Source organism: Phacochoerus africanus, chromosome 2, assembly GCF_016906955.1.
Source record: "Phacochoerus africanus isolate WHEZ1 chromosome 2, ROS_Pafr_v1, whole genome shotgun sequence".
In the NCBI taxonomy this organism is placed as follows: domain Eukaryota; kingdom Metazoa; phylum Chordata; class Mammalia; order Artiodactyla; family Suidae; genus Phacochoerus; species Phacochoerus africanus.
The window spans coordinates 131926118-131948805 of NC_062545.1; the positions used below are offsets into that span (position 1 = coordinate 131926118).

At 40.9% G+C, this 22688-nt stretch overlaps 1 protein-coding gene across 2 annotated transcripts in view; it reads right to left on the reverse strand.

Annotated features, from left to right (window-relative positions):
* The window catches only part of NUSAP1 (nucleolar and spindle associated protein 1), a 42652-nt gene that overhangs the window by 19109 nt on the left and 855 nt on the right, over positions 1–22688 (reverse strand). The window contains exons 2-4 of one of the 2 annotated variants that reach the window (XM_047766664.1): positions 16852–16920; positions 3606–3749; positions 2778–2892 (exon numbers count right to left, since the gene is read on the reverse strand). In XM_047766664.1, coding sequence (XP_047622620.1) covers positions 2778–2892; positions 3606–3749; positions 16852–16920 — 328 coding nt within the window. Of the gene's footprint in view, positions 1–2777; positions 2935–3605; positions 3750–16851; positions 16921–22688 lie in introns of both variants that reach the window. The other variant, XM_047766663.1, reaches the window with a different exon arrangement.

The following is a 22688-nucleotide window of genomic DNA, read 5'->3' on the forward strand; positions in this document are numbered from 1 at the left end:
CTGGCATCACCACGATTTTAGCTCATATTTCAACAAAACAGAAATTTTACATTTCCTGTATAGAAGTCTTCAAAATACACCAGAAACTTAAAAACACTATTTCAGAACTTTTGATGTGAACATGTCTAGTTGCTTTAACTAGAACAATAGAAATCACATAATCCTACTAAACTAAGAAACACTATTATAATTTTGCCATATTTTCTTAGGTTCTTTGCTTCTGTACTTGTTTTTGTTTTTTAAATCCAGTTGAAATCATGATATATATAGAAGGGTTGCTTTTTCCCCCCACTTATCTTTCACATTCTGATATCTTTTTGACTTGAGGCAATCTACTAAAATATAGGTAAGTAGGTTTTCAAGAAATGCTACTTATAAAGTCACTTATTCTTTTTTTTTGTCTTTTGTCCTTTTAGGGCCGCACCTGTGGCATATGGAGGTTCCCAGGCTAGGGGCTGAATTGGAGCTGTAGCCTCCAGCCTATGCCACAGCCACAGCCATGTCAGATCTGAGCTGCGCCAGTGACCTACATCACAGCTCATGGCAATGCCGGATCCTTAACCCACTGAGCAAGGCCAGGGATCAAGCCCGCAACCTCATGGTTCCTAGTCGGATTTGTTTCTGCTGCGGCACGGCAGGAACTCCTAAAGTCACTCATTCTTAAGATTTCCCATTGTATCCATAAAAGAGGGCAAAAGAATGATTGGATAGAGCAGAAGGGGCTGCAGAAGCTCTTGCATGAACCTTTGCCATGAGAAACAGGATATACCTATTTCTTCTTTTTGGCTGTGCCTCGGCATATAGAAGTTCCTGGGCCAAGGACTGAATGTGTGCCACGGCGTGACAAACCAGATTCTCAAGTTGCTGAGCCATCAGGGAACTCTGAGAAAACAGGGTTATTTAAGTTGTCAGAGCCACTCCTCACAAGATAACTTATGGAAATGGAAATACAATAACTGTAGCAAAAAGGAATAAGCAAGCAGACACCACCATAACCAGGTGATGGACATTAACATGACAAATCATGGGACAAATCGACATCTGAGCCCTTTGGGGTGGTGACTGAGGACACAGACCCACTTTGTGGGATTCTTGCCAGTCGTGCATGATCTGAATCTAACTGTCAACAACATTAGACAAACCAAGTCAGCAGATTTCCCAAACAGGCCTGTATTAAAAAAAAGTCAACATGCTGGGAGACAAAGGAAGACTGAGGAGCTGTTCCAGATTAAAGTAGCTTAAAGAGACATGGCAATGATGGTGTTCCCACTGTGGCACTGGCAGTGTCTCTGCAGCGCCAGGATGCAGGTTCAATCCCACACATGGCACAGTGGATTAAGGATCTGGCATTGCCGCAGCTGTGGCACAGGTTGCAGCTGCAGCTTGGATCTAATCTCTAGCCTGGAAGCTTCCATATGCCATGGGGTGGCCAAAAAAAAAGATATATGGCAATGAAATGCAAAGCATGGGCTGAAGGTTGCCTGTGCTCTAAGGGACACTATGGGATAAGTGATAAAATCTTAGTAAGGCCTGTCTACAGCTTATTTAGCAATTTCACTTTCTAGTCGCAAGAAACATTTATGCTCTCAAAACTTACTGAGGATTCCAAAGAATTTTTGCTCATGTCTGTTATATCAATATGAGCCATACTAGATATTAAAATTAAGGCATTTAAAATATTTGATTTGCTAAAAATATACCAATTACACATCAACATAAATAATTTATGAAAAATGGCTAAAATTTCTAAATCAAAAATAGTTTTTTTTTTTTTTTTAAATACAATTTCTTGGAGTTCCCATCGTGGTGTGGCGGAAATGAATCTGACTAGAATCCATGAGGATGTGGGTTTGATCCCTGGCCTTGCTCAGTGGTTAAGGATCTGGTGTTGCTATGAGTTGTGGTGTAGGTCACAGACTCAGCTTGGATCCTGCATCTTAGCTGCAGGCCAGCAGCTATAGCTCCAGTTCGACTCCTAGCCTGGGAATTTCCATATGCCGCTGGTGCAGTTCTAAAAAGACATACCAAAAAAATCTGGATTCTGCTTCTGCACACATTATGTTGCAATATATTGTTTGGGTTGAATTATACATGGAAAAAATTATGCAACATACAGCTATGTGGTTGAAAGGGAAGAGTATTTTAACAATACTTCTTGTCAGATAATTGTGGATGTTTTTCTTTAATACTATACCAAACTTTGACAAGTGGATAGTTTCTTAGGGTTTACTTGTAATGTGGAATACAATGCTCTATCAGTGAAATTTCTGCACTCTGTACATTTGTAAGAGAAAGTCCTTGTGTTGTAAGAAACACAAAGGAGTTTCCTGGTGGCCTAGCAATTACAGATCTGGCATTGTCACTGATGGTGGCGTGGGTCACTACTTGGTGCAGTTTGATCGCTGACATGTAAACTTCTACATGCCACAGGCGTGCCCCCCTCACCCCAGAAAAGAAAAAAAAAAGGTAACAATGGAAAGAAAAGGACACACGGGGAGAATGCCACATGAAGAGGAAGAGACAAGAGTGATGCAGCTGCAAGTCAAGGTCTACAGCCACCACAGAGAGGTCAGAAAGGGTTTTCCCCAAAGTCTTGGAGGAAAAAGGCCCCACTGATGCCCTGATCTTAGACTCCAGCCTCCAGAACTGTGAGAGAAAACATTTCTGTTGTTTTAAGTCACCCAATTTGTGGCACTGCTTTATGGCAGTCCTAGGAAATTAATGCACACGGTTACCCTAGCAAGTTTGGATTTTTTTTTGTAAGTTACTTGACATACCATTTATTCCACTTTTTCCTGAGGGCACTGCATTCTCATCTTCTTGACTCTCATTCGGTAGAGAAGGAACACCTACAGCAGCTCGGAGAGCCTGGCTTTCATACGTTTCTTGACTCTGGAATTCAGGAGGATCACATATTTTGATCTCTGAATGATTCTGCCACAAATTTTAAAAGGAAATAAGTGATTTAAATGACAAATAAAAAAGCAATCACATTTGAAAGTTGCTCTGAGGGTAATCCTAAAAGTTCTGATCACAAGAAAAAAAATCGTAAGTATGTGAAGCGACGAATATTAACTAGCCTTATTGTATATATTGTGAAATGATCAGCACAAATATTGGGTCCTTGCACTGTACACCTGAAACAAATATGATGCTACATGTCAATTACACCTCAATTAAAAAAAAAAAATTAAGAGTTCCTGTTGTGGTTTAGCAGGTTAAGAACCCAACAAGTATCCATGAGGATGTGGGTTTAATCCCTGGCCTTGCTCAGTGGGTTAAGGATCTGGCATTGCCGTGAGCTGTGGTGTAGGTCGCAGACACAGCTCAGATCTGCTGTTGCTGTGGCATAGGGTCCATCTGCAGCTCCAATTCGACCCCTATCCTGGGAACTTCCATAAGCCACAGGTGCGGCCCTGAAAAGAAAAAAAACTCATTAAAAAAACTGCTAATAGGATTTCCCTGGTGGCTCTGAGAGTTAAGGATCTTTGGAGCTCACAGCAGTGTTTAGCACCACCTGGTATCATAAGGGATTAAGAGAAAGCTTCCTAATAGTATTCCAGCACAGGCAGAGGCTCATTTTCATTTTGCACACTTCCATCCACCTGGGGGTCAGGGCTCCTGTGGAATGTCCTGTGCCTTCTCCTCATTTTGGTCACATGGCCAACTGGCTCCCTCTTAGCTTGTTCCTGGCTGCTCGTTTGTACCTCTGTCTCATCACAAGAGGATGCAGAAGTTTGAACTTCATCCTGAAAAAGAGAGACATTAATGGGCCATGTTGTATGTATGAAGTTATAATGCTCAGGATGAATCAGAATTAAACTGAATAAAAAATATATTACATATGCAAGGGGTAACTTTTCATTGGCTGAGCCTGTGGCATGTGGAAGTTCCCCAGCCAGAGATTAAACCTGCACTATGGCACTGACCCAGGCCACCGTAGTGACAATACTGGATCCTTAACCAACGAAGAAACAAGGTTAGCAAAACATTCAAAAGTATCTTAGTTTGAATAAATAAGCAAATTATCGAAAGTGCATTAGTGTATTGAATATACACTGTGTATTAGGCAGTATGCTGTAACTATTAACAATTACAGCTAGTGTCAAAACTTACCTGGCTAAGTATTCACATCGATTACCTCATTTATTCCTCAAAGCCAGTGAGACAGGTATTAATATTATCTGCAATTCACAGATAGGGAAACAGAGGCTTAGAAAGCCCCAAGTAACTTGGGTCAGCTAAGGGAGTAAGGTAAGAAGGGCACCTGCAATACCACAAACGAAAAGCAAAGAGCTACGGGACATTCTGATACCTGTGCCAAACAGACCTGCTGATAGAAGACATCATCATATGACAATGGGTGCACTTCACATTGGTAGGAATGGTTGGATTTATTATTCAACACATGATGCCAAGAAAACTAACCTATATTTTTCACATTTTTGGTGAGAGGGTGGTTATTCTATCACACTAAAAATGAAATCTGAATAGAGTAAACGTTTAGATGTAAAATAGGGAACTATAAAAGCACTAGGAAAAAATACATAAATTATATCACTGAGTGTGAGGAAGGCACTAGAGACAATAAAAAAGAGGCTTGATTTGTTTTTGGTGTTTTTTGCAGCTTTTTAAACATAAATTCCATTTTCTTCTTGTTAATCCTAATTTTTAAAAGTAAACTAATATATACTTATGGTTAATATAATTACTTAAGAGATTATAATGAAGTGATTGATTCTCTGCCCTACCTGTCCCATTTCTAGGGTTTAATTTTAAGTGGTCATTTATATATACTAATGATTTGCTGATGGGATAGTCATTCTTTTTTTTGGCCAAAATTTTTGTGCAAGTTTCCAGGCCAGGGATCCAACTTCTGCCATATCAGAGACCAAAGCCACTGCAGTAACAATGCCAGATCCATAACCCACTAAGCCACCAGGGAACTCATTTGTATTTTCTTTCTTTCTTTTTTGGCCACACCTAAGGCATATGGAAGTTCTAAGACCAGGGACCAAATCTGAGCTGCAGCTGTGACCTATGTCCTAGCTGTGGCAATGCCAGATCATTAACCCATTGTGCCACAAAGGGACTCCTTGTATTTTCAGTAACTATTTTTAGTGCCTATCATGTACTAAGATTAAGTTCATTTGTACCACTTTCATCTCCCCATCTTCTTCCTAATAGAAGTATACCTTTAACAGCTTTTTTCCTCTTTTCTTCTTTTTAGGGCTGTACCTATGGCATATGGAATTTCCTAAGCTAGGGGTGGAACTGGAGCTGCAACTGCTGGCCTACACCACAGCCACAGCAACACCTGATCAGCGCTGCCTGCAGCCTATGCCACAGGTCACAGCAATGCTGGATCCTTTAACCCACTGAGTCAGGTCTGGGATTGAACCTGCATCCTCATGGATATTAGTCTGGTTCTTAACTTTCTGAGCCACAACAAGAACTCCTGCAGCTTTGAATATACTTAAATCTTTAAATCTGGTTCCACAGCTACAGACATGGATCCTGTAAACTGCAAATATTAGCATCCTTGTATTTTCTTTTACCTCTAGTTCTCCTTTTATCAACTTCTGTCATCTATTCTCTTTAACATTTACAGCTTGCTATGTAACCTTAACTGAGTCATCTGTACAGCTTGAATCCAAGAGTGATTATTTTAGACCATAGTAGACAACTGATAATCTGCATATGGCGGCAGTGGGTAGAATACTGATATCCTGACTTTTCAGTTCATGTCACTATGGTGACTGGACCCCAACCTCTGGGAGTTCTGTTGCCTGGGATTTGATGAGGCCTAAATATCAGCGTTTTTAAAAAGCTCCCCAGGAGTTCACACTGTGACACAGCAGAAACAAATCCACTAGGAACCATGAAGTTGCAGGTTCAATCCTTGGCCTCACTCAGTGGGTTAAGGATCCGGCATCACTGTGAGTTGTAGTATAGGTCGCAGACACGGCTCAGATCTGGCATTGCTGTGTCTGTAGTGTAGACTGGCAGCTATAGCTCTGGTTACAGCCCCTAGGCTGTGAACCTCCGATTAGACTCCCTATTACCCCCCCCCTTCCCCCCCCCCCCAAAAAAAAGCTCCACAAATGATTCTCCCACATGTCCTGGGTTGAAAACCACAACATAAAATAAATGTGCTGGGTGACGGGATTAAGATGGCAGAATAGAAGGACTGGAGAGCACCTTCTCTCAAAATCAACAAAATTACAACCAACTGCTGAACATTCTTCAACAAAATAGACTGCAAACTATCAAAAAAGATATCCTACTCCAGAAGACAAAGAGGAGGCCACATCAAGACAGTGGGCGATTATGTGATATAAGCAACCCAATATCTGCTGCGTGGGCAGCTCATAGGGTGGAAATAACTGTATCAGAGGCTAACCCACAGGATTGAGAGTTCTGAGCCCCACAATGTCAGGTTCCCATGCCTGGGCAACTGGCATTGGGAAGAGAAGCCTCCAGAGCATTCGGCATTGAGGGCCAGCATGGCTTGTGTGCAGGAGCTCCATGGGACTGGGGGAAATGAAGACTCCATTCTTGAAAGGCACACACAAGCTTTCATGTGCACTGGGTCCCAGGGCAAAGCAGAGACTCCATAGGAATCTGGGTCAGACCTAACTACAGTTCTTAGAGGATCTCCTGGAAGATGAGGTGACTGTGGCTCATTGTGGGGAAGGACACTGGAGGCAAAGGTCTTGGGAATAATCATCAGCATGAACTCCTTTATAGGTGGCAATTTTGGAAAAATCTAGCCCCAACCATCAGGGCTCAGAATCTGCAGGCCAAATAATTTGAGTGGGAACACAGCCCCACCCATCAGCAAAAATGAAGCCTAAAGACACCCCAGGCACACAGTGCACTTTGTCTCCAATCACACCCAGAGACACAGCCCTACCCACCAGAGGATTATAAATCAGCTCCACCTACCAGTGGGAAGGCACCAGTCTCTCCCATCAAGAAGCCTATAGCAAGCCCCAGTACCAACTTCAGCCACAGGGAGGGCAGACATCAGCATCAAGAGAGGCTATAACCCTACTGTCTGCAAAAATGAGACCACACCAAAAATCTATATAAAATGAAAAGGCAGAGAATTATGACTCAGATAAGGGAACAAGAAAAAACCCCCAGAAAAAGAACTAAGTGATCTGGAGATTACCAACTTCCATGAAAAAGATTTTAGGCTGATGACAGTAAAGATAATTCAAGATCTTGGAAATAAATTGGAGGCAAAGACTGATAAATTACAACACTGAGCAAAGAAATAGAAGTTTTAAGGATTAAGCAAGCTGAGATGCAAAATACAATAACTGAAATAAAAAATTCACTAGATGCGACCAACAGAAGAATAGAGGCAGAAGAACAAATAAGCGAAGTGGGGGACAGACTAGTGGAAATCACTGACATGGAACAGAAAAGAGAAAAAAGACTGAAAAGAAATAAAGACAGTCTAAGAGAACTCTGGGACAACATTAAATGCACCAGCATCCGTATTATAGGGATGCCAGAAGGAGGAGAGAGAGAGAAAGGGCCAGAGAAAATATTTGAAGAGATAATAGCTGAAAACGTCGTTAACATGGGAAAGGAATCACTCTCTCAAATCCAGGAAGCACAATAAGTACCATATGAAATAAACCGAAAGAGGAACACCCTGAGACACATATTAATCAAACTGACCAAAATTAAAGACAAGGAGAAAATATTAAAGGCAGCTAGGGAAAAAGAAACAAGTAACATACAAGGGAACCCCAATAAGGTTAACAGATTTTTCAGCAGAAACTTCAGGCCAGAAGGGAGTGGCACCATATACTTAAAGTGATGAAAGGAAAAAAACTCCAACCAAGATTACTCTAGCCAGCAAGACTCTCGATTAGATTTGAAGGAGATATCAAAAGCTTTATAGACAAGCAAAAGCAGGATACTGGAGGTACACTTGCAATTAAGAGACCAGCATCTTAAAACAATCTTGTATATGTATATAAAGACTCCTATATCAAAACTTCATGATAACTGCAAACCAAAAATCTCCAATTGATACACCCACAAATAAGAAAAGGCAATCCAAACACAATTCTAAAGATAGTTATCAAACCACAAGAGAAGAGAACCAGAGGGAAGAAAAAAGACCAACAAAAACAAATTCAAAACAGTTAAGAAAATGGCAATAAGAACATACATATCAATAATTACCTTAAATGTAAATGGACCAAATACCCCAAACAAAAGACATAGACTGGATACAAAAACAAGACCCATGTAGAAGCCGTCTTCAAGAGACCCACTTCAGTTCTAGAGACACATACAAATTGAAAGTGAAAGGATGAAAGAAAATATTCCATGCAAATGGAAGTCAAAAGAAAGCTGGAGTAGCAATACTCATATCAGACAAAATAGACCTTAAAGAATATTATAAGAGACAAAGAAAGACATTACATAATGATCAGTGGATGATTCCAAGAAGAAGATAACAATTGTAAACATACAGGCACCCAACAGAGGATTACCTCAGTATATAAGGCAACTGCTAACAACCTTAAAAGGAAAAATAGACAATAACACAATAATAGCAGGGGACTTTAACACCCCAACTAACAGCAATGGACAGATCGTCCAGACAGAAAATCAACAAGGAAACGCAGGCCTCAAATGATGCATTAGACCAAGATAGAATTAAGGGATATTTATAGAACATTCCATCCAAAAGCAGAATACACATGAGTTCACCTTACAGCTCAGTGGAAAGGAATCTGACTAGCATCCATGAGGACACAGGTTCGATCCCTGGCCTCTCAGTGCGTTAAGGAATTGGAGTTGCCATGAGCTGTGGTGTAAGTCACAGATGCAGCTCAGATCTAGCATTGCTGTGGCTGTGGTGTAGGCCACCAGCTATAGCTCCAATTCAACCCCTAGCCTGGGAACCTCCATATGCCATGGGTGTGGCCCTAAAAAGATAAAGAAAGCAGAATACACATTCTTATCAAGTGCACACAGAACATTCTCAAGGATAGATCACATTCTGGGCCACAAATCAAGGCTTGATAAATTTAGGAAAATTGAAATCATACCAAGCCTCTTTTCTGACTGTAATGCTATACAATTGGAAATCAACAAGAATAAAAAATGTAAAAAACACAAACTCGTGAAGACTAAGCCACATGCTACTAAACAACCACTGGATCACTGAAAGAGGAAATTAAAAAATACCTAGAAGCAAATGACAACAAAGATACAACAATCCAAAACCTATGGGATGAAGCAAAAAGCAGTACTAAGGAGAGGATTTTATAGCAATACAAGCCTACCCCAGGAAACAAGAAAAAGCTCAAGTAAACAACTACAAGTAAAGCAACTAGAGTGAAGAACAGACAAAACCCAAAATTAGCAGACCTATACTCTGAAAACCATTAAGATGCTGATGAAAGAAATCAAAGATGACATAAACAGATGGAAAGATATACATTGCTCTTGGATTGGAAGAATCAATATTGTCAAAATGACTATACTACCCAAGGCAATCTACAGATTCAATGCAATCCCTATCAAATTACTAAGGACATTTTTCACAGAACTCGAACAAAATATTTTAAAGTTTGTTTGGAGGCACAGAAGACCCCAAATTGCCAAAGCCATCCTAAGAAAGAAAAATGGGGCTGGAGGAATCAGGCTCCCTGACTTCAGACTATACTACACAACTATAGTCATCAAAACAATATGGTATTGTCACGAAAACAGAAATATAGATCAGTGAAACAGGTTAGAGAACCCAGACAAATGAGGCAAGAATATACAATGGACAGAAGACAGTTCCTTCAATAAGTTGTGCTGGGAAAACTGGACAGTCACATGGGAAAGAATGAAATGAGAACACTTCCTGACACCATATGCAAAAATAAAGTCACAAATGGATTAAAGATCTAAATATAAGGCAGGATACCCTAAAACCGTTAGAGGAAAACACAGGCTGAACACTCTCTTGACATAAACCACAGCAATATCTTCTCAGATCCACCTCCTAGAGTAATGATAATAAAAACAAAAATAAACAAATGGGACTTAATTAAACTTAAAAGAAACCCTAACAAAACAAAAAGACAAGCCCCAGAATGGGAGAAAATATTTCCAAATGAAAAGAAATCAAAGATGACACAAAGAGATGGAAAGATATACCATGCTCTTGGATTGGGAGAGTCAATATTATCAAAATGACTATACTACTCAAGGCAATCTACAGATTCAATGCATTCCCTATCTAATTACCAATGACATTTTTCACAGAACCTGAACAAAATATTTTAAAGTTTGTTTGGAAGCACAACAGACCCAGAATAGCCAAAGACATTCTGAAAAAGAAAAATGGAGCTGGAGGAATCAGGATCCCTGACTTCAGACTATACTAAAAAGCAAGAGTCATCAAAATCATATGGTATTGGCACAAAGACAGAAATACAGATCAGTGGAACAGGATAGAAAGCCCAGAATTAAACCCACGCACCTACAGCCAACTCATCTATGATAAAGGAGGTAAGAATATACAATGGAGAAAAGACAGCCTGTTCAGTCAATGGTGCTGGGAAAACTGGACAGCCACATGGAAAAGAATGCAAAAATAAACTCCAAATGGATTAAAGACCTAGATATAAGACCAGACACTATAGAACTCTTTGATGAAAACATAGGCCAAACACTCTCTGACACAAACGACAGCAACAACTTCTCAGATCCACCTCTTAGAGTAATGACAGTAAAAACAAAAATAAACAAAATGGGACTTAATTAAACTTAAAAGTTTCTGCACAGCAAAGGAAACCCTAAACAAAATGAAAAGACAACCCACAGAATGGGAGAAAATATTTGCAAATGAATCGACTGACAAGGGATTCATCTCCAAAATTTATAAACACCTCCTACCGCTCAATACCAAAAACACAAACAGCCCCATCAAAAAATAGGCAGAAGATCTAAACAGCAGATTCTCCAAGGAAGACATACAGATGGCCAAAAAACACATGAAAAGATGTTCAACATCACTCATCACTAGGGAAATGCAAATCAAAACCACAATGAGGTACCACCTTACACCAGCCAGAATGGCCATCATCAAAAAGTCTACAAACAGTAAATGCTGGAGAGGGTGTAGAGAAAAAGGAACCCTCTTACACTGTTGGTGGGATTGTAAATTGGTGCAACCACTGTGGAAAACAGGATGGAGATTCCTCAGAAAACTAAACATAGAACTACCATTTGATCCAGTAATCCCACTCCTGGGCATCTATCCAGAGAAAATCATGACTTGAAAAGACACATGTACTCCAATGTTAACTGCAGCACTATTTGCAATAGCCAAGATAGGGAAACAACCTAAATGTCCATCGACAAAGGAGTGGATAAAGAAGATGTGGTACATATACCCAGTGGAATATTACTCACCCACTAAAAGGAATGAAGTAACAGCATTTTTAGCAACATGAATGGACCTAGAAATTATCATGCTAAGTGAAGTCAGTCAGCCAGTGAGACAGAAAGGTCATATGCTATCACTGTATGTGGAATCTAAAAAAGGATCCAATGAACGTATTTGAAGAACAGAAACTGACTCACAGACTTTGAAAAACCTATGGTTACAAAAGGAGACAAGTTGTGGGGGCAGGAATGGGCTTGAGGTTTGAGATGGAAATGTTGTAAAATTAGGTGATGATGGTTGTACAACTATTACTATAATAAAAAAATCACTGATTTTTTTTTCTTTAAAAGAAAAATTAACACACACAAAATATAAAGACATAGGTATAAAATAAAACAGGAATTGGAGTTCCCGTCATGGCTCAGTGGTTAACGAATCCGACTAGGAACCATGAGGTTGCGGGTTTGATCCCTGCCTTGCTCAGTGCGTTAAGGATCTGGTGTTGCCATGAGCTGCGGTGTAGGTCACAGAAGGGGCTCGGATCCCGCCTTGCTGTGGCTGTGGTATAGGCTGGCGTCTACAGCTCCGATTAGACCCCTTGCCTTGGAACTTCCATATGCCGCGAGAGCGGCCCAAGAAATAGCAAAAAGACCAAAAATAAATAAATAAATAAAACAGGAGTTCCTGTCGTGGTGCAGCGGAAGCAAATCTGACTAGCATACATGAGGTTTCGGGTTTGATCCCTTGCCTCTATCAGTGGGTTAAGGATCTGGCATTGCCATGAGCTGTGGTGTAGGCTGGTGGCTGCAGCTCTGATCCAACCCCTAGCCTGGGTGAGAACCTCCATATGCCGTGGGTGCTGCCCTAGAAAAGACAAAAAGACCAAAAAAATAAAAAGAAAAAAGAAAAAACCCTAAGGACTCAACCCAAAAACTACTTGAACTAATCAACAAATTCAGCAAAGTAGCAGGATATAAGATACACATTCAGAAGTCAGTCGCATTTCTGTATACTAACAATGAAATAGTAAGGGAATACAAAATACATTTTAAAATTGCACCCCAAAAAATCAAATACCTGGGAATACACCTGACTAAGGAGGTAAAGGACTTATATGTGGAGAACTATAAAACATTCATCAAGAAAATTAAAGAAGATGGCAAGAAATGGAAAGATATTCCATGCTCCTGGGTTGGAAACATTAATAATGTAAAAATGGCCATATTATCCAAAGGAATCTACAGATTTAATTCAATCCCTATCAAATTACCCATGACATTTTTCAAAGAACTAGAACAAACAATCCAAAAATTTATATGGAACCACAAAAGACCCAGAATTGCCAAAGCAATCCTGAGGAAAAAAAATCAAGCAGGAGGCATAACTCTCCCAGACTTCAGGCAATATTATAAAGCCATAGTCATCAAGACAGTGTGGTAGTGGTACCAAAACAGATATACAGACCAACGGAACAGATACAGAACCCAAAAATAAACCCAGACACCTATGGTCAATTAATCTTTGACAAAGGAGGCAAGAACATAAAATGGGAAAAAGAAAGTCCCAAGAATTGCTGCGAAACCTGGACAGCTGCATGTAAATCAATGAAACTAGAACACACCCTCACACCATGAACAAAAATAAACTCAAAATGGCTGAGACTTAAATATAAGACAAAACACCATCAAACTCCTAGAAGAGAACATAATAAGCAAAACATTCTCTGACATCAACCTTACAAATATTTTCTCAGGTCAGTCTCCCAAAACAACAGAAATAAAAGCAAAAGTATGTGGCTTTGGCTTAGGCCAGCAGCAACAGCTCACATTAGGCCCCTAGCCTGGGAATCTCCACATGCTGTGGGCATGGCCCTAAAAGAACAAAAGACAAAAAAAAAAAAGAAAAAAGAAACCAATGGGACCTAATCAAACTTACAACCTTTTGCACAGCAAAGGAAACCATAAAAAAGACCAAAAAGACAACTTACAGAATGGGAAAAAGTAGTTTCAAATGGTGCAAATGACAAGGGCTTAATCTCTAAAATATACAAACAACTTATACAATTCAACAGCAAAACAGCCAATAAACCAATGGAAAAATGGGCAAAAGACCTGAAGAGACATTTCTCCAAAGAAGATATACAGATGGCCAACAAACACATGAAAAAATGCTCAACATCACTGATTATTAGAGAAATGCATATTAAACTACTATGAGGTACCACCTCACACCAGTCAGAATGGCCATCATTAATAAGTCCACAATAACAAATGCTGGAGGGGTTGTGGAGAAAAGGGAACCCTCCTGCACTGTTGGTGGGAATGTAAATTGGTACAACCACTATGGAAAACATTATGGAGGTACCTTAGAAAACTATACATAGAATTACCATATGACCCAGCAATCCCACTTTTGGGCATAAATCTGGACAAAACTTTCCTTTCAAAAGACACATGCACCTGCATGATCATGGCAGCACTATTCACATAGCCAAGACTTGGAAACAACCTAAATGTCCATTGACAGATGAATAGATTAGGAAGATGTGGTATCTATACACAATGGAATACTACTCAGCCATAAAAAAGAACAAAATGATGCCATTTGCAGCAACATGGATGGAATGAGACTCTTATACTGAGTGAAGTCAGTCAGAAAGAGAAAGACAAATATCATATGGTATCACTTATATCTGAAATCTAATATATGGCACAAATGAACCTTTCCACAGAAAAGTAATGAATGGACTTGGAGAACAGACTTGTGGTTGCCAAGAGGGAGGGGTGGGAGTGGGATGGACTGGGCATCTGGGGTTAATAGATGCCAACTGTTGCATTTGGAATGGATAAGCAATGAGATCCTACTGTATAGCGCTGGGAACTATATCTAGTCACTTGTGATGGAACGTGATGGAGGATAATCTGAGAAAAAGTGTGTCTGTGTATATATATATATATATATACACATATATACATATGTGACTGGGTCACTTTGTGGTACAGTAGAATCACATTACACTGTAAACTAACTATAACGGAAAAAATAAAAATTATTAAAACAAATGCACTCAAACAAAAAGTGGGTACTGCAGAAATAAAAAAACCAGAAGAGAATACTATGAACAATGACATGTCAACAAATTTGACAACCTAGAAGAAACGTACTACTTTCTAGAGACAAACAACAGCACACCAAAACTGAAAGAATAGATCATTTGAACAGATCACTAGAAATGAAATTGAATATATAATAAAAACACTCCCTACAAATAAAAGTCCAGGACCAGATGGCTTCACAGGTGAATTCTACCAAACATACAAAGAACTTATATCCATCCTTAAACTTTTCCCAATGACTGAAGAAGTAACACTCCCTAAGGCATTGTATGAAGCCACCATCACCCCAATAAGAACACCAGACAAAGATACTACCAAAAAAGAAAATCATTGCAATTAAAACTTGGAATCAAAGAGAATTTTGGGAGTTCCTGTCGTGGTGCCGAGGAAACGAATCCGATTGGGAATCTTGAGGTTTCAGGTTTGAGCCCTGGCCTTGTTTAGTGGGTTAAGGATCCGGCATTACCGTGGGCTGTGGCATAGGTTGCAGACGAGGCACGGATCTGGCATTGCTGTGGCTGGCAGCTGTAGCTCTGATTGGACTCCTAGCCTGGGAACCTCCATATGCTGTGGGTGTGGCCCTAAAAAGACTTAAAAAAAAAAAAAAAAAAGAATTTTGAGGAGTTTCCTTGTGGGGCAGTAGGTTAAGGATCTGGTGTTTTCACTTCAGTGGCACGGGTTGCTGCTGTATGGGTTTGATCCCTGGTCTGGGAACTTCCACATGTCACAGGCGTGGGCAAAAAAAATAAAAAAATAAAGAATTTTGAATATTGGAAGTTTCAAAATGTTTGTAACCTGGAATATAGTGCATTATGAAGATTATGAAAACAGAAGGAATTTAAATTTTCAGTGCATGTTTATATTTACCTTCATTTTCAGATACAGAATGGATGCTCTCCAAGGCCCAGTTCCTTAAGGTGTTTCAACATTTTCCTGTATTTCAAGTTAAGAATCCCAGTCTAACAATAGCATTCATTGATCCATTTAGATATCGAGCTTTGTCAAAAATCTCTGGTGTGGGCCTGAAGCAGCCATGACAGCTGCTCCCTTCAGCAGTGATTTAGATATTTATTGCCCATCACTTTCACAGTCCTCAACTTCATTTGATTCTTACAACACTCAATTCCAAACAGATGTTATTTCCATTTTAAAGAACAGGAAACTAAGAATCAAGGAGTCTAAGTTTTCTAAGAGCCCACACAGAAAAAAAGATAGGAGCTGCTACTTAACTGGGCTTTTCTGACCTCAAATCTAGTTCCTTTCCTACAAACACCATTTGGCATAGGTGTAGCAATTAGTAATTAATCTCTACATTTGTATGAGAACATCTTTTTTTTTTGCCATTTCTTGGGTTGCTCTCGCGGCATATGGAGGTTCCCAGGCTAGGGGTCTAGTCAGAGCCATAGCCACTGGCCTACACCAGAGCCGCAGCAACGCGGGATCTGAGCCACGTCTGCAACCTACACCACAGCTTACAGCAATGCTGGATCCTTAACCCACTGAGCAAGGCCAGGGATCGAACCCGCAACCTCATGGTTCCTAGTCGGATTTGTTAACCACTGAGCCACGACGGGAACTCCGAGAACATATTTTTGATATTTGTTTTTTTTTTTTTGTTTTATTTATTTATTTATTTATTTATTTATTTATTGGTCTTTTTGTTGTTGTTGTTGTTGTTGTTGTTGTTGCTATTTCTTGGGCCGCTCCCGCGGCATATGGAGGTTCCCAGGCTAGGGGTTGAATCGGAGCTGTAGCCACCGGCCTACACCAGAGCCACAGCAACGTGGGATCCGAGCTGCGTCTGCAACCTACACCACAGCTCACGGCAACGCCGGATCGTGAACCCACTGAGCAAGGGCAGGGACCGAACCCGCAACCTCATGGTTCCTAGTCGGATTCGTTAACCACTGCGCCACGATGGGAACTCCTGATATTTGTTTTTTCAGGGCTGCACCTGTGGCATTTGGAAGTTCCCAGGCTAGGGGTCAAACGGGAGCTACAGCTGCCAACCTACACCACAGCCATAGCAACACAGGATCCTGAACCCACTAAGCGAGGACAGAGATGGAACCCACATCCTCATGGATACTAGTCAGGTTCGTAACCCGCTGAACCACAAGGGGAACTCCCTGTATGAGAACATCTTATTCAACAGATTACACAGGCAGTCTTGCCATTTCTAATAATTATGAAAGGATTTACAATTAGCAATAACATTCTTTTTGGTAATAAATAGCATGTCTTAAGTCATCACCAATGGTTTTTATCACTCATTAACTGTTTTGCTATTTAATAGGTGGTGAAAATGTTACTTACCTGATTCTCTTTTTCTTCTTTTAATTCATTTTTAAGGTGGGCTTTTAAGGCTCTTAACAATTTGTCTGCCTGTAGAAAAGTTAAATGCCTTTATCAGTAGAGTGAAAACTCAAATAAAAGCAAGACACACTGAACATTTTCTCCTGCTCTTGTCTTCATCAAACGTCCTCCTGGCAGGCTTTGGGAGTAGGATGACCAAGATAGAATTAGTCGCTGTCCACACAGATGCCACAGCAGAGTGGGGAATTCAGAGAGGAAAGTGCCAATTACCAGATCATGCAATAAGTGCCAATGGGAGGAAGCTCAGATGTCCTGTGAGATCACACGTGGGCTGGGCCACCAAAGCCTGGACTGCTAGGGTAGACTTCAGCAGGTAACTGGACACACACACCATTTCTCTCTCTTTTCTTTGGGGGGTGGGGGGGGGGGGCTGTGGTGTACACCAACTTGATATGAGATCTCAATTCCCTGGCTAGGGATTGAACACAGGCCGAAGTGGTGAAAGCACTGAGTCCTAAGTACTAGACCACCAGGGAACTCCCCATACCAGTTCTAAGATAAAACGTGAGGTCTCTAGCTGCTGAGGCTGAAGAACAAATAAGAGAGAGGGAGACAAAGGGAAAAGGGTAGGGAAATAGCATGGGACGCCAAAAGTGAGTAGAGAATGAACTCAAGTTCACTGTGGGCTGAAGCAGGGAGCTGTTAGAGGGGATGATGAGAGAACACTGGGAAAGTAGGCCTGATCCTGCCAGCACTTGCAAGAACTTTACCCTTGGAGCAAAGGCAGCCTGCAGCTTGCAGCAGGGCAGTGGGTGACCAGTTTTGTATTCCTTAGAACATTTACTCTGGCTGTACAGTGTGCAGGCTGCATTTGATGAAGGTAGGATCAAAGACAAGGAAGCAGCTGTGAGGCTGTTGTAGAAAACCAGAGACGACCTCAGCCCGAGCTGGTACAGGCCTGAGGCCACGTGGGTGGACTAAAAACCTTCCTAGGAAGTAAAATCAATGTGAATGTGTGGGTTGAGGAACAGGGAGATTTTACTATGTCCAGGTTTCTGGCTTGGGGAGGGGAAGAACCCCAAACATGTCTATCTTAGGAGAATGGTTACAGGCCCCTGCAGGTAGGACATTCTAGTTTCTCCTTCCACCCCAGGAAACCGTCCCTTTCTATTCTTTCCTGGAAGAGAAGTACTAATTTGATAGTTTACACTTTCCTGCCCTTTAAAAGGGCAAGGGCACGGCTCGGCTCTCTTGCCCTCCTCCTCCATCAGGCATGCAGGTGAGAGCCAGAGCCCCTTCTCAAGTGGGGCCCAGACACCAGGCCTCAGCTCTTCTCTGCTCACACCATTCACCAATGGCCATGTGTCTGGCCGAGAGTGGCAGAGATTCTGATTGGTTTGGGCTTCAGAGCTCAGGAGAGGCCGTGGAGTTAACCAGAATGCTCTGCATCAAGAGATCAGGCACTACAGCAGCTCAGAGTAATAAAGCAGTGCCCTATTTTCCACTTGCCATTGTTCTTTGAACCCCTCTTGGGGTCTTCTATGTGAAGTGGGTGATGGGCAAGGCAGAATTTAGGCATTCCTGATTCTTCTCTTTTTTAACCCCTCAATCACTTTATTGAGGTAGGACTGACAAATAGCTGCCAATATTTAATGTATATAAATTGGTTATGTTGAGAGATAAATATCTATTTGTGAACCCAATATCACTATCATAAATTTATCACATAAATGTTTTCTACTGCCCCCTTTGAATATTTGCTGGGGGGGAGAGTGGTAGAGAATTTCACATAAGATCTATCCTCTTAGCAAATTTCAAAGAGTTTTTTTTTTTTTTTTTTTTGTCTTTTTAGGTCCGAGCCCGAGGCATATGGAGGTTCCCAGGCTAGGGGTCTAATCGGAGCTGTAGCTGCCAGCCTATGCCAGAGTCACAGCAATTCAGAATCTGAGCTGCATTTGTGACCTATACCACAGCTCCTGGCAATGCCGAATCCTTAACCCACTGAGCAAGGCCAGGGATTGAACCCACAACCTCATAGTTCCTAGTCGGATTCGTTTTTGCTGCGCCCCGATGAGAACTCCTGGATTCTTTTTTTTTAGGTTTAAAGAAAGTCACCGAAGGGCACTGAGCAGGAAAATGACACAACCTAAATTTCAAGTATCACCCAACTACCAGGAGAACACTATTGTGAGGCAAGAGTAGAGATAGGGTCTCAAGCAATGGTCGAGCGATGCAGGCACCATGGCCCAGGTTTACAGTACTGGACATGGTATCCAAGCCAGATTTCAGGTTTGAGAGCAAGAGCTTGCCAGGATGGATGGGTTTGGGCAGTGAAGAGAGGAATCAACCAAATCTTTTTTTAAAAAAACAAACAAACAGAAAAAAACCCCGTTTTTTCTTTTTAGGGCTGCATCCATGGCATATGGAAGATCCCAGGCTAGGGGCTGAATTAGAGCTGCAGCTGCTGACCTACACCACAGCAACACCATACCTAAGCCCCATTTGCAACCTACACCAAAGCTTGTGGCAATGCCAGATCCTTAACCCATTGAGCAAGGCCAGGGATCGAACCCACATCCTCATGGATACTAGTCAGGTTCTTAATCCACTGAACCACAGTGAGAACTCTAACCAAGTCCTGAGACAGGGAAGAGGTCTTGTTTTGACCTGACCTCGCTCCTTAATATGCACTTAAGTACACGAGTAGCAGATCAGGTAAGAGGTCTCACTGGAGATACGAAATCAGGAATCATCAGTTTCAGGTAAATTTAAAGTTCTGAGAGGGATGAGATCAGCAAAGGAGAAAGCACAGTTAGAGAAAAGACCCAGGAGGGAACTCTGGGGCATTCCGAATGTGGAGATTTGGCAGAGGAAGAATCTGCAAAGGAGAATGAAAAGAAGTACTACTAATGCAGGAGAAAAATATCAAAGAAGTCTAGGAAAGAAAGTGGTTCCAGAAGAAGGGAGTGGTCCATTCTGCCAAATGCTGCTGCTGGGCAGGTGTGGATAGAGACGGCCCACAGCTTTGTAAAGTACAGGGCAGAGTAACCTCAGTAAGATCAGTTTCAGCAGGAAAGAACAGAGAAACTGGGCAGTAGATAAAGGACATGGGTCAGGAGAGGGGTTTTGTTTCTTTCTGAAAAAATGGGTGAGGAATTCCCTGGTGATTCAGTGGGTTAAGGATCTGGAGTTGTCACTGCTGTGGCACAAGTTCGATCCCTGGCCCAGGAACTTCCACATGCCTGGGCATGACCAAAAAATACACAAAATACAATAAAAAGATAGGTGATATTAAGACTCTATTGCATGCATTATGGAAAGGAGCCAGCCGAGTTGAGAGAAACTGACGCAGGAGAGGAATAATTGCAGCACAAAAGGCAAGACTGGTCTTAGGCTCAGCCTTTTTACTCTAAGATAAAACAGGTGGAAGGCAGAGGCTCTGGGACAGGTTCAGGCTGGCTGGAGGGTTTGGTGATGAAAAGACGAGGTCATTCTCAGCTGAATGCATCTATTTTTCCAAGACCTGTGAGGGAGAGTTATCAGGTGCGCTAAGGGAGCCAATTTGAGGTGAGAGGATATGAAATAGTAGCTCTCAATAATGGGAAAATTAAGACTACTAAGGACGTTAAGAGAATCAAAGCAATAATAAATTTAGGGTCACATTTAAATTAAGCTCAGTCAACCAAGTTAGGTGACTTTCAGGTCAGCTGGTTTAGGTACAAACAAGGATTAAGTACAGAGCTGGGTTTAATCAGGTGAAGTTTTGCCAGGTGAGGGAAGGGAGCTGCAAGAAAATGGAAATGGCACCAATCTTTATAACCTAAGCTTGCAAGAGTGAGAAAAGGACCATTACTACGATGAATCTTAGTAACTGACTCCTTCATTTTGTCTTAAAAGTACTGTCTCACAAGAGAGAGTTAATATTTTTTCATCTAATTTTATTTTGAATGTCATCATATTGGTGAAATTTATTTAAATCTTATTTTGTTAGGTTTTTAAAATATAATCAAATCTTGATAATTTCTTAGAGAAATTTATTCATTTTTTGTTACATACTTGGAATTTTTCTTTTTTTTCTTTTTTTTAGCCCCCCCCCCCCACAGCATATGGAAGTTCCCAGGCTAGGAGTCAAATCAGAGCTGTAGCCATTGGCCTATGCCACAGTCACACCAGATCCAAGCCTTGTCTGTGACCTACACACAGCAACACTGGATCCTTAACCCACTGAGTGAGACTAGAGATCAGGCCCACATCCTCATGGATACCAGTCAGAATCTTTTCTGCTGAGCCACGATGGGAACTCCCTGTATTTGTAATTTTTAAAAGGCAAGTGATTTAACAAGTTAAGACGTAAAAACTGTAAATAATTCAAAACATTTTAATAATGGGAGATTTCAAATGCATACAAAGGTAGAGGATAGAGCAATGAACCCCTCTGTATCCATCACACAGTTTCAACAAGTATCAAAACTGCCCTTTACTTGTCTAGTCCCCGATTCGTTTTGGTTTTCCTGGATTATTTTGTAACAAATTCCAGGCATCATAACATTTTATCTGTAAATACGTGGCATGTATTACTAAGAAGTAAGGACTCTTTTTTTTTTTTTCCTTTTTAGGGCCACACCTGCAGCATATGCATGTTCCTTAGGCTAGGAGTCGGATCAGAGCTGCAGTTGCCAGCCTACACCACAGCACACCAGATTTTTAACCCACTGAGAGTGGCCAGAGATTGAACATGCATCCTCATGGATACTAGTCAGATTCTTAACCCACTGAGCCACAACGGGAACTCCCAGAAATAAGGACTTAAAAAAAAAAAAGCATAACCACAATACCATGATCATACTTAACAAAATTAACAATACCATCATATAATTTAATACCTAGTCCATGTTTAATTTTCTCCAATCATCTCAAAAGTTTTTTTATAGTTGGTTATAATAAAGCCTTGTAAAATCAAATTTGTCTGGGAAATAGTATCCCTCACCAAATATTTATTGACACCTACTATGTGCCAGATACTGAATGGCAGGCAAGTAATGGGGTCTGTAGTGACAAGAAATACTGTTCAAAGAACTTTTAGTAGAAAAGAGAACATACCTACAAAAATTGCCAGTGGAAGGTGGAAAGCCTATAGGGTCTCAAAGAGAGTGATAACATTCTTGTTGGACTGGAGAGTAATTGGGAATTATTCATGCACATGAAGGAGAGAAAAAAGGATCTGAGGTTAAAGGGCCAAAATTAGCAAAGAAAAGATGATGGACAAAGGTGCCAAGTGTTCAGGGATCAGTACAGTTTGGATGGTGCTTTGGGTAAAAGAGTCCAGCCAGATTACAAAAATAATTTAGAGATTTAAGGTACAGAATTAAGGTTGTTTATAAAATATTGAGGAGCCATTAAACACAATAGCTCAGAAATATTTCCAAAGATAGTCCTTTATCATTTAGCCCCAACAGGTGCAGAGACAGATTATTTTCTTTAAACCACCTAGAAACACTTGTGAGGACTGATTTAGGCATTCATTCAGTGTAAATACGACAGCTTGCTGAACAAATCTCCAGGGTATACATTAATACTATGTGGGAAAACTCTAGAATATAAAAAACTTCAATCTCAAATTAAACCCCTGCATTTCCCCAAGGGGTTTGCAGTCTCGGAGTCAAAGACTTTACCGGCTTTGACTAGAATACTACCACAGCAGTGGCCATCCTACTAGATCACAGCTGTTATAAAAACTTTTCCAAGGTGATGAGAGGGGTCCCCTAAAAGTTCTTTCTTCCAGGTTCCCCATGAAAATAGATTTGGGGCGCTGTTATAACACAAAAAGTGTTCATTGT